The sequence below is a fragment of the Tursiops truncatus genome, chromosome 7, assembly GCF_011762595.2.
Source record: "Tursiops truncatus isolate mTurTru1 chromosome 7, mTurTru1.mat.Y, whole genome shotgun sequence".
NCBI lineage: Eukaryota > Metazoa > Chordata > Mammalia > Artiodactyla > Delphinidae > Tursiops > Tursiops truncatus.
In genome coordinates, this window is record NC_047040.1 from 31,945,011 (window position 1) to 31,958,381 (window position 13,371).

General features: G+C 40.3%; 1 protein-coding gene across 1 annotated transcript in view; it reads right to left on the reverse strand.

Annotated features, from left to right (window-relative positions):
* Positions 1 to 9,335: 9,335 nt before the first annotated feature.
* The window catches only part of CD28 (CD28 molecule), a 29,025-nt gene continuing 24,989 nt past the window's right edge, over positions 9,336 to 13,371 (reverse strand). Inside the window, exon 4 of the mRNA XM_004315093.3 lies at positions 9,336 to 11,429. Within this exon, the coding sequence (XP_004315141.2) occupies positions 11,301 to 11,429 (129 nt within the window). The 3' untranslated portion in view covers positions 9,336 to 11,300. The remainder of the gene's footprint in view (positions 11,430 to 13,371) is intronic.

The following is a 13,371-nucleotide window of genomic DNA, read 5'->3' on the forward strand; positions in this document are numbered from 1 at the left end:
TCTCACTGTTTATACTTGGCACTGTGAGTTGTGAGTTCAAATGTGCTGCAAGTAATGACATTCTTTGGAAGAACTCAAAGATTACACATAAAATTTTATGGATCTTCTAAAAGACAGAAATCTTGATGAAACGCATAGCAAATCTGACCTTATAACTGCTTTGAACACATGATAAGAATGCCCACTAAATACTATTACACTAAAGCAATTAGACTTAACTAAGTCTAAAATAGATGATACATTAGAATAATGATGTGAAACAACAGAAAATCCTCAAATAAAGAGCAAATTGTGGTCTTTGTTAGAAAATGAAATTATTTCTATACTTGTTCTGATTAGTTATTTGGTATGAACTATTGTTTATTATTTATTATAAAAATAAAGAGATTAAATGTGGATGTTTTATTTTTAAAAGAAATTTGAAGTATTTTCATTTTAGAGTAAATTATTTTTCTAGATGAAGAGAAACTATATGTGGAAAAATGCAAAAAAAAAAAAAAGTGGCATTTTAATTAAGAATAAAGAAATTAGGGCTTCCCTGGTGGTGCAGTGGTTGAGAGTCCGCCTGCCAATGCAGGGGACACAGTTTCGTGCCCCGGTCCGGGAAGATCCCACATGCCGCAGAGCGGCTGGGCCCGTGAGCCATGGCCACTGAGCCTGTGCATCTGGAACCTGTGCTCCGCAGCGGGAGAGGCCACAACAGTGAGAGGCCCGCGTACCACAAAAAAAAAAAGAAAGAAAGGAAGAAATTAGAACAAAAACCAAATCTGTTTGCATAGATGTGAAGAAGATTCACCTATAAATAATCCTGAAACTAATTTCTCTAGAGACTATTTTCTGGCCATTTGAGATCAAGGCACAATCTCAATTGAGACTAAGAATGACAACAAATATAGATAAGTTGTCTCATTGAACAGGAACCCCAAAGAAGATCAGTGTTGCCTGGGGAACCACTACCAGAAGCTAAGAGAGACTGAAAGGATAAGGGTCCAGGCCCAGTAGACCTACTTTGACCTTCTGATAAGATTTCATTAGAAGAAAAATGGGGAAGGATTCTGCTACTTAAAGAAAAAATTTAAGCCACTGATCTAAATTAACAATGTGATTTTTTTAATTTACATTTTTTATTATAAGTACATTTTGAATTTTAAATTTTAATATTTTTTGAAATATTTATTATTTTATACCTACTAAGACCTATCTTTCCTATTGGCCCCTGCAGTTTAGGGTGGCATTTGGGAACACAGGGGTAAAAGAGACCACTCAGCTAGAAGAATATTGAAAGACTTTACTGGTGTGTGGTATCCTATACTGCAGGGAAATAAGCCATTGTTCCCATTTTTCACATATATATTTTAATTCAAAATATGACTATAAGTTCCCCAGGCTCCTTCCAGGAGGTGTTCCTTCTCATTAATTCATGTAACAGAAGGAAAAGAAGGTAAAGTCTTTATGATCTCTTGCGTGGGCCTTGAATTTTCTGCTGTTCTATGGTCTATAGCACCCTTAAGAGGCAATGTGTTCAAAGAAGCCAGTGGCCCAGATTCAATGTTATCAGTAACTATGGATACTGTTCCAAGTATAGTTATAGCACTTATTTATTCCAAGTTATCAGAGACTAATTTGAGCATGTCAATAGGACAAGATATTGAGTCAAGTTCTTTGTATCCTCAAGTAATAAAATTCATGAGTATTTATACACATCAATAAATGTGAAGAAGGAGTTACCAGTTAGAATGCTTTAAGCTTCATGCAATAGAACATCCAACTCAAAATGGCTTAAATAATAAAGCTATGCATTGTCTCATATGACAGGAAGTTGAAGGAAGAACAGATTTAGTGTTAGTTCAATCTGCAGCCCAACAATGTCTTCAAGACCCAGGTTCCTTCCCTCTTTCTGCTCTGCCTACACCAGCATGTTCATCTCAGGCTAACTCCCCTCATGGCCCAAAGATGGCTGTCCAGATGCCACCTGCAAACACAATGCTCTGGAGCAGAAAAGAAACTGTTCGTTTTCATAGATCTCTTTCTAAGAGTACTGAGAAACTTCTCCAGAGGCCCCTCAGAACAAAATGTCAGGGCTATTGGTCAGAATTTTGTAACATGTCCACACTTAAAACAATCACTAATGAGAAGACTGGGACCACTTTTCTGGTTTAAACCAATCATTATCTGCTCCCTGGGACTCCTTAGAAGCACATGGCGGGTAGATAAGTGAACACAATTAGAGTTCTGTTCGTTGCCAAGGAAGGGTAAACAGCTTTTGCTTCTGAATGTCTGAATAATGTCTTAAATTGTGTATTCATACAATCCGTTTCAACAATTTAGGAAATGGTAAATCTTTATCAGTAGGCCTCACTTTTCCCAAGTCTTTTTATAGTACTTAGTTAGACCAAAACAGCTTGCAGATATTCATCCATCCACTTATTCATTCAGTTAAGATGTTCTGAGTACCTATCATATTCAAGATATAGTTCACTTATGGAAGACTCAATAAAGCAAAGTTTATGTCATCACTAAATTTATTATTTGGAAAACGCCAAACTTTAAAAATGATGTAATAGTTTCTCATGCTGTAATGTGAAGATGACTTTCAAATTAAATTCACCCAAGTTCCACAACATTTTCAAGGTTTCTAGCCTAAACTTACAAATACAATTTTCTTAAGAGAAAGTAATGGAAACAATTTGGATAAAGTATTGAATTTAAGAGTTACAGGGGAATTCCCCGATGGTCCAGTGGTTAGGACTTGGTCCTCTCGCTGCCAGAGCCCCGCTAAGATCCCACAAGCTGTGCTGTGCAGCCAAAACAAAAAAAAAAAAAAGGAAAAAGAAAACAAACCAAAAAAAAGAGTTATGGGAAATGGTAGATTTATTCCAATAATCCTGATTGACAAATATCAAACATAAAATATTTATGTCTGTAAAATATGGGAATGTGATGATGGGAGAAAACCCAAAACAATGGCATTTATTTTGGGAAGATTATCCTGGAAGAGTTATAATAACAAATTTGAAAACTATTATAGGAATTAGACTTGAGGTTATTTAGTCTAGCCCCGCCATGTACTGATAAGTAGGGAATAAGAGAAGACTCTGCCATTAACTGAAAAATTCCAGGGACATCCTAAGAACTAACCCCAAACCTGGTATTCTCCAGGACACAAAAACTTATTTGTTTTCCTTGGAGATCTGAACCAGGAAGTTTCTTCTCACGTTACTCCTAAAAGACAACCCCACCAGATGTATGTCAGGAAAAACCAACTAACTGAATTAAAATATGCAGAAATGCAGGGAAGAGAAGACTAAAGAAGGGAACCCAGAGAGAAATTGTGATGGTATTAAGAATGATTCTATGTTTTTGTTTTATTTTATTTTAACTATTATTCATCCTGGATAATTTCTGTTTTGAAAATGGGTATCTAACTTATTCTATAAAGAGCTCAGTAATCAAGTAGCAGAAAGGTAAGCATTCTGTCAGCACCTCAATAGCCCATAGGTGTGGGCATTGGAGAAAGGCACGCTCTCCAGGTGGGAATAGCTTTTCCAGGAGAGTAGCTTGATAAGGGGATCCTGACTGGATTTCAGCCCCCTCGTCCCCTTGGCTAGGGGCCCTTGCTCAGGGTACACAACACATAAATGTACACAGTGGCCATGCATGCTGGAGGACAAAAATTTGGAATTTCTGAGGTTGTTCACCCAGACCCAGAACTTGAATGCCATGTACAAAGTCAGGATAAATCCACTCTACCAAAATCTTTTTTCATTACTGGTATCTTCAACTGTTGGCACAATAATCTTAATCATCTGACCTTTTAGAGGCAATTTCCTCATCTTGGCTGGACAGATCAGGCTAAATGCTACATTTGGCCCTATTTTTAAATTGCCCAGATGGTGTGAATGGGTGTGTGGCGCAGGGTGCCCACATAGGCTGGGCTACTTCCAAGGACTATTTGTACCTTGGGTGTAACCAGCAGCTGCAGACAGGAGTGGGGAATGGAAGTGAAGGAATGGTAAGGGTAGGGTCAATGCCTTTCTTATCTGAGTAAAAGTGATTTCACCAATTACCCTGGGAAATGCTGAGCTTTAGTTTGGATTTCAGAGGGGTCACTCTTGGTCACCCATAAAATGGCAGCCAGGTACCCAACTCCAAAGTTCACACATAGTCACACAGCCAAACTGATTCCTTCCAGCCCTACCAGTGCAAATAGTGGCTGGAACTCAAAGACAAGCTTGTAGCTAAAACTGGCTTGGGTCCAAGCCCAAGCTAGCAGCCTGCAGCCCAAATCCAGCCCACCGTCTGCCTTTGAGCAGCCCATGAGCTAAGAATGTGTTTTTACATTGTGCATGGTTGGGAAAAAAAAGTCAAAAGAATACTAATCTTGTGTGATGTGTAAAAGTTACATGAAGTTCAAATATTCACAAATAAAGGTTGATGGGAACACAGACACGTTCGTTTGTTTCCATATTGTCTGTGGCTGCCTTTGCACTCCAATGGCAGAATTGAGTAGCTGCAAGAAACCGTATGGTCACAAAGCCTAAAATATTTACTATTTGGCCCTTACCAGAAAAAATTTGTCAATCCTAAGCTAAGACATTAAACATGTTAGAGATGGTAGATAAGAACATCTCAAAAAATAAGTTTCAGGCAAACCAATAAGACAAAGGCTATCAAATAGCCACATTCAAGTCTGAACCCATAATTAAGACTAAGTGATTACCCTGAGGATTAGGGTAGTAAAAAAAAGAAGGGACATGCAACGTCTACACTCTGCACTTGGTAAGCGTGCAGATGATAACACCGTGTTGCTTGCTGCCGCATCTCCATCCTAGGCCACTTCTTAGAGCTGGGCAGGTGCTCATTAAATAGTTATTCAGTGAATGAAAAGGAAGGAGTAGGAAGAAACATAAACAAGTGAAGCAAGAGTTGCATAGGGTTAGGAGTGCAAAAGGGACCCCAAGTACAACGACTTGTCTACCCTCATGTAATATGTCACGATTCTTAAAAGGTAATAGAAATGCAGGTTTTGGAAGCTAACATATCAAATGCTAAGTGTGTGCCCAGGAGACTAAGAAATGACTACGTAACTACAGTGACTGCCATGATGCCCATTCAAGCCCACCTTGTCCCACTCCCTTCCGCAGTCACCAGACACTCGTCTATTTAGTCCAGAGACTAACTTCAGACTTGGAGATTAATGAGGGGAAGGAAATCAAATCTGAACCTCATGAAATAAACAGCACCACTTGTCACTGTTGATCTTTGATTAACTCGCTCTTTTTTCCGAACCAGGGCCTCTCTCTCTCTCTCTCTCTCTCTGTGTGTGTGTGTGTGTGCTTGCAGGTGACACCCACACATATCCTTCAGTGTTGGCAGAGATGCTCACTCAGATAACAAATGGAGTTCATGCTGCACATTCTCATCGTCGTGTGTCATCATCACCAAGCAAAACCACAACTATAGGAAAACAAAGCTGTTTGCTGCTCTTCTGTCTCAACTGACATTTCCACCCAGCTCTCACAATTTGTTCTTTGGAGCCAGAGGAGAATTTCAATCTGTCACTGAGATAGCTCTGCCAGTTGAAGTGTAAGTAGAACCCGATCCACCCCTACTCGAAGATAAATTCACCTTTCTGTGACTTTTTGTCCCCTAGAATTCCCAGCATTCCAAAACTTTTCACCGAGTTTACACAGGCAAATAAGATAAGGAAATGGGCTTGGGAAGTCCACATTCTGGCCTTTAGAGTGGCCTCAATAACGAGGTCAGCTCAGAACAGATGAAATATCCTTGGATCATCCATATTTAATCCTTAATGTTTTTCAAGCGTGGAACCCAGTGTCCATACCCTGAAAAGAACGAAAGGCACACTGAGGAAGCGTGCTCCATTCTTCCCTGGACAGTGGCCTGGGTCTCTAAGTGCTGAGAGCCTGAGAATCTTCAAGCGGAAAGCACTCATTCCTTTGGGATGCCAAATCAGAGAAAGTTGGGAGGTCCACCCAATCAGATTCATTCCAGAAGAACCAAACTTCTTCTGAGCACCACTATTGAAAAGCCAAGAGTTAGTGCCTCAGCTAAGGAGATGCAGATAAGGTAACAAACAAGTTTCTGGTGTGGCTCCCAGACCATCCCATTTGCTGCTGCTTAGGGCAGTGGTCAGGGCCCCCATTATGATGGATCCAGAATTTTCTTTGATTTTTCTCACTCATCCATTATCTCTGTTCCAGACAAAGGGAGAGAGGAGAAAGTGTACTGCTTTAAAAGGAATCAATCTCTTTTATCAGACTGGATTAAAAAAAGTGAATTCTGGGCTGCAGCAAACTACACTCTTCACCTAGTTATGAAGTTAGAACGTGGTGGGAGGTCTGTTAGGTGAAGTCATGAAGTTTGCATTTTATTTCATTTTGCACTTGAGTTTCAAGGTGCTAGAACCTTCTCACAGAACTAGGTTACACTATTTATATTAGCCCAGTAAAGGAGTGCTTATTGAGCCGATACATTTAGTGCCGGAGTTTTTACCAACTTATCCTTCTCCAGTTGATTTGGTTTGTCCAATCAAACTCATGAGCTAAGTCTTTCTTGGAGTAACAGGTTTTGGTTATCTTTATTAAGTTTAATGAGCTCCATTTCAACGAAGAAAATAGTCCGTTTGGAGATGAACTCATAACACACCTGTGTGACGTCAGGCCACACTCAAAGCACAATTTGCAATGAAATAATAGGAGTTATTACATGAAATATCAGACCAGCTCTTGTGTCTCTTGTTCAAGGGCCTTTCCCTACCCACAAGAGGATAGCAGTGTGTGTGTGTGTGTGTGTGTGTGTGTGTGTGTGTGTATGTGTGTGTGTGAGTGTGATGATTGATATGTCTGATTTGAATTGTCAACTTGCTCCAAATGCCACAATTTTGTTTGTCGTTGTTCTTTTATTTTAAAACTATTGCAAGCCATTAGCATGTTCAGTTATGACAAGAGCTTGACAGGTGAAGAATCTGAAATTGTCTGTCCCCAGCATTCCCATCCTTGAGCTCTTTATGAATCACAGCCAGGCAAAGCATTTATAGAATTTGTTGGGGGCCAAGGGAGAAAAAATAAAAAGAAAGAGCAGCAGTTTAGTAGTCGGATGGGATTTTAACAACAAAGGCAACATTTTCAGAAGTCTTAGACTAAAGGCATGTTTAAAACATAGTCAATACTCCATTAAGAGGGGAGTTGGGGACTTCAATGGGAAATCAACTTAATTTCAACTGTGGCTTATTTAGCGTGACTTTTTAAGATGACTCTAACAGTATTGGTTTTCGTCACTGCACAAACATTTCTAAAATGTAAATGAACGTATAGCTACCAGGTTTTCTTTCACCAGGCTTGGCTGTGTGTATGTTTTACATCCTGTCTCACTAATAAAATGGATTTTTGAGCTTATTAATAGGAAAGTGGAAAACAGAACTGACTCTCTCCTTCTCAGAGTCTGATTAGTACATTTAGACTGACAATTAATTCATAAAGGCATGTGAAATTCACTCATTCAGTCGATAAATATTTGTTACCTGTCAGGCACTGTTCTGGGCACTGGAGATATGGCAATAAACAAAGCAAAGTTCAATCGCTCCTGGAGCTTGCATTCTAGTTTGGGGAATTAGACAGTGAACAAATAAGTTTAAAGGTCAGGTATAAGAAATGGTGAAATGCTATGGAAAAACAAACAAGCAAGGAAAGTAGATGGGGCTTGGGGAGATTTTACTAGGGTAGAAGGTGACACTTGAGCAGGGACGTGAAGGAAATGAAGGAGCAAGCCAGGTAGATATCTGGGGAAGAGCATTCCAGACAGTGGAAACAGTATGTGTAAAGGCCCTGAGGTTGGAACATGGCTGTGATATTTGAGGAGGAATATATCAGAAAGTATTTATATACTTATAAGAAAGAGATTTCCTCAGCCTCAAGAGCCCTTGCAGATACCAAAACCTGGGCAGTAACAGGTCTATAGCGGTGATGATTTTGGTTCTAGGTTCATCACTGCCACCATCTCCAACCTCCAGCATGTAGTTAAATTTAACACTTTGTGATCAATCCCCAGGCCTGCTGTTGCTCCTGTGCAGCAGTACAAAAGGCCAGGATGAGGGATGTGATATCCATTTAACCACCAACATCCCCATTAAATTAGCCATGAGAACTAGTGGCTCAGTTAGTTAACCTGAGGGATTGATGGAGTTAAGGCTGAAGTCTGATCTCTCTGATAGAACATTTACATCACACAGAATGCACAGGTAAGCCCAGCCTGACATCTCAGAGATATAATCCATTGGTCTGATGAGAAGTTGTGACTAAAGCCAAGCAAACAAACCAGAAGTGTACTTTGCTTTGAAATGAAACTAATATTTAAAAGTCTGGATTTTTTTTTCAAGGCTAAACTAGAGATTTATAAAAAGGGTTTATCTCATACCTTTTTTAAATAACAGGTTTTCTCCAGATTCATCACCAAAAGTGAAGCATACCTGCTCTGAAAAACAGTATTAAAGCACAGATTTAAAACAGGCACATGGTAGTTCAGCAATTTTATCACTGAACACAGAACATAATGTATACTTCGTCTCTTTATTTATTTATTTTTGTTTGTTTGTTTGTTCGTTTGCAGTATGCGGGCCTCTCACCATTGTGGCCTCTCCCGTTGCGGAGCACAGGCTCCGGACGCGCAGGCCCAGCAGCCATGGCTCACGGGCCCAGCCGCTCAGCGGCATGTGGGATCCTCCCGGACCAGGGCACGAACCTGCGTCCCCTGCATCGGCAGGCGGACTCTCAACCACTGCGCCACCAGAGAAGCCCACTTGGTCTCTTTAAATTGGTATGCTCATCCCCAAATAAGTGAGCTCACAATCAAAAATTATAGAACCACTATTAATTATAAGACTCTTACAATAATAGCAGCAAATGGCATTGTTTTCTTCATAATTGCCATATCTGAAACTGTACCAGCATTGCTTCAACCACTGTTCTTAAACCATTTCTTGGTTCACAGTAATAGTGAAAACGGACTTCCCTGTTAACATTTCTACTTTGGTTCTGTTCAGAGTGAGTAAGAAAAATCTAAAGTATGATTCATCTTCAGTAAACCTATTTTTCCCATCAGAAAATAAAACCATTTATTACCAAAGAGCAAATCTTTCCATTTTCTAATTTATTTTTTGTCATTGCCCTTTCTAAAAATTCTCCAGCTCTGTCCTTTTCAAATTCAATCTGATAACTTGGATTAAGGAACTCTGCATGCCAAGAGGCTGGCGATTTGGCACATGTGTCAGTATAAATTCAACAGTTTTCATCACCCAAGGACTGCTAAGTTCGACCTTCTTTGAAATAATTTAATTCATGGAATGGAAGCCCATTTAAAAATCAACCAAAGTACAATATCCTCTGAATGGAATTATAAGATTTCTACCCCTCCCCATGTTACAAAAAAAAAAAATTAGAGAAGACCTCTTTATATACATAAAAGTGAGAGGCAGAATGCTGTACATCTTATTGCAAGCTAAAATATTTTGAAACAGGAAATGGGAGGGAGTTTAGAGGCTTTCAAATTTTGTAGCACCTCATCCCTGGGTAGTGAATTTAAATTTGTGTTATAATAGTCTCTTCCTTCTCAGGTCATTGCCCAGTTTAATTTTTATACATAGTTTATCTATATGACAATAATAATAATAGCTAACATATGTCAGTCATGGTACTATGTGCCAGGGCCAAGCAGAAAAAAAAAAGACAAACTTGAGACATGCCCTCATGGAAACGATAGTATAGGAACAGACATTTGTGATCACTATCTTCATTTTATAGTTGAAGAATCAGAGTCTTAGAAAGGCAGTGACTCGCCTGAGGCCAACTAGCAATAGTACTTGAGCCAGGCCTATCTGCCTCTAAAACCTAGACTTCTCCAACATCTGAATGAATCAAAGCACTGAACAAATTATAAGGGCAGCAGTAAAACCATTCTTCAAGGTCCCCAGACATACTCCAGTTGACCCAAACTGGAGCCAGAAAAATATTCATGGTGTTTCCAGGGTCTGGCCTTGCCTGGTCTCTTGAGAACTTTGATGCTATCTCAAAAGCATCAAACACTTTTCCATGTCGATGGACCTCCAGGGTAAACAGGCAACTGAACCACAGAGTTCTGGAGCTCTGAGCCCTAAAGCACAGAAAGTCCCAGAAAGAAGCTCTCACCATTTCTCCTTCTGCCTTCTGTCTTCTAGAAAACTCCTACCAGATGCCAGCCACCCCTGCGGCATGTGGCAAGAATTGTGTTGTTCCCTTCAGAAGTTTCTCGAGACCCATCCCTCATACTCTAATGGATGCTAACATCCCTTTTTCACAGTATCATCACTTCTCCAGGAGATGCACTCTCAGCATCCCGCTGTAGATCTCCATGCAGACAATAAAGAAACTAACTGAGCAAACCTAAAATACATGGAACAGAAAAGGCCCCTGTATGATTCGACTGAAATGAGCTGCTAAACAAATAACCCTTCATAGTATTCAAATAATTTTGACATCAAGTGACCTTATTTCCTGACACATTCTTCCTTGGTGTGGGAGGACTACTTTATTCTTTTGAAATCATATTGTGAAGATTACCTTGAATTCCCATCACAGGGAGTAAGGAAAGCAAGTTGGTTTACCTCCCATTGCTCTGAAGGGATTCCATTGGTCAAAATGACTAATAGGACCAGAATTCATCAAAAAGAATGTCTACATCTTTACAAACTAAAATAAAACAGCATTAAATAGGAACTAAGTGACTCATTTCATGAGTGAGAGACAGTGTTTTAAGGGTTTTTTAAATGTTTATGTCTCCCTCCCCCATTCCAACTTATCTCCACCCAAAACCCCCATTTAATCAAAGGGAATGATGTCCTAACCTTTTCTTCTCCACCTAAAAAGTCTTTCGATATCACACTTCACTTGACCGCAATATGCAGGTGAGTTAGAAAGGAGTGGAACTGTAAGTAGATGTCAGGGCTAACAGAATCCGCTCACTTTCAGTTTTCTACCCTAACCTCTCAATCAAGTCAATAAATACATGGTGAGTTTGAATTTGGGCCATGGCACTACACGAGTCTGCCACAGTAATATTCTTTAACTTCATTTCAGAGTCTCAAAATGATGTTATTCGGCCTATTTGTTCAAGAAAAATTAGCATTGGTGGCCTAACAGGAGGCCAAGGTGGCTGGCTGAAGACGAGGCAGTCCTTTCCTATCCAGAGCAATGGTGTTGAGCAGGTGAAGAGGGGCCAGCCGGCTTGCATCTGGATAGGCGTCCGTGTCAGGAACGGTAGGCTGCAAAGTCCCGTGCTGGCGCATAGGGCTGGTAGTGCTTTCGGGTGGGCCCCGGCCTGCGAGGTGTCATGTTCATGTAGTCGCTCTGAAGCATCCTGTTTCTCTTACTCTTCATCTGCAGAAAAGAGAAATGTCACTGTGAAGGGGGCCAGGGACACAGAGGGAGATACCTGGGAGGAGTGCTAAGATTTGGGGGCAACTCTTCAGAACACAGTCAAAGGAAGCTGAACAAACCAGAATTCATTGAGCACCTTGGACTTGCATAATGACCAATCAAACCCAACTACTTTGGACTCTTCCAAATTAACCTGAAAAATCTGAATCAAAGAAAGTATTTTAGAGAAATGCACTCCTGTTACTCTCAATGCAACCATTTGAACTGAATTCCAAAAGCATATCTAATTAACATATCCAACTCTGATATGTGAATATTCTTGAAGGCCCTTCCTCCTTTGAAAAGGTTAAGCATCCCCAATGCAATCTTCTTGTATTAGTCATTTGCTCAAGAAGCCATTTTTTTTCACGATTAACCAAAGAGGACCTTCAGCCCTCCAGAGTCTGGAATAGTCACAATTTCATAGCAGTGGAGTCCAAATTAATTGGATGTTACAGTTCTAGACAACTAGTTACAGTCCTATTCCTTTATATGTATGTATATTTCCATAAATAAAGACGATAGCATCATTCATCTCCATCCCTGAGACACAGCTCCCTCTGGATGAATTTCTACCAGGAATAAGGGGTGATACTAACCCTAGAATTAGAGTTATACTCACCACAAATCTTAGCAAAGTTTTGACTGAAGGTTAGGAACATATTTTCTCGATCAGTGTGATGGTAAAATTTACATGTTTGATAAAAGTTCCATAAAAATCCTAAAAGTAGAAAGCCATCCAGATTTCTGGATCCAGAATTCTCCAGAATGAAAAAAAAAAGTCTATTTCTTGGCACATAGGCCTTGCCTGATGCATAAGTAAATATTGATATGTTGGACATGAATGTCATGAGCACCAGAATAAATAAGCCAAAGACTGGCCTTATTTCCATGCACTCCTACCTGAGCCCTTCCCACCTTCCTTATCAAAGGGGCAGGAGTAAGTGTTAAAGGTTGGTAAAAAATGGACCTCCATATCACTAAATAAAACTAACATGTCTTCAGGCCTCATCTTTTGAGCTCTCAGCAGCATTCTAGATTATCCGTTCCCTTCTGACATGCTTCTGCTTTGCCTTCCGTGAGGTGCTACCACCCCAGTTCTCATCCTGCCGCTCTGGGGCCACTCCCTCCTTGCCTCCTCTGCAAGCTCTTTCTTCTCTAACTAGCCATTCAGCGTTAGAGTTCCTCATGGTTTGGTCCTAAGCCTTCTCCTCTACTCATGCCATCCTCTCTCCCTAGGCAACCTCGTCCACATTCACAGTTTCAATTGCCACCTAGTCACCCAAATTTATATCTCTGGACTAGACCTCAAAGGTACTTGAAACTCAACATGTCCAAAAAGAAACTCAAGATCTTCCCCTAAAACCTGGTCTTTTCCAGTGTTTCTCGTCCCAGTGGGTGACACTACCATACACACAGTTGCCCATACCAGACCTCCTAAGCCTCATCCTTGACACCTCCAACTCCCTTATCCTCTGTCCCAGAGGACATTTTACAACATCTGAAGACATTTTGGGATGTCTTCAGATTCACACTGGGATGAATGCTACTGGCATCTAGTGGGCAGAGGCCAGAGATGCTGCTAAACATCCTACAATGCACAGGGCAGCCCCTGACAACAAAGTATTATCCAGCTCAAATGTCAGTAGTGCCAAGACCGGGAAATCCTGATCTGAAGAGTCTGATCATGAAAAAGAAAGGAATGAAAATGAAGCAATGGATACAAGCTATATCACCAAGTGAGAATGAATATTCTTAGACTGCCTGAGTCCTCCTTCTTGCTCATACTCAAAGATGACTGATGATTTGAGCCTGGGTGAGCAGGAGGTTGATGGTCCATCCATAAGTATAAGGCAAGATGATAGGAAAAGTGGATTTGAAAGAGACTATCAATTCAGCTTCG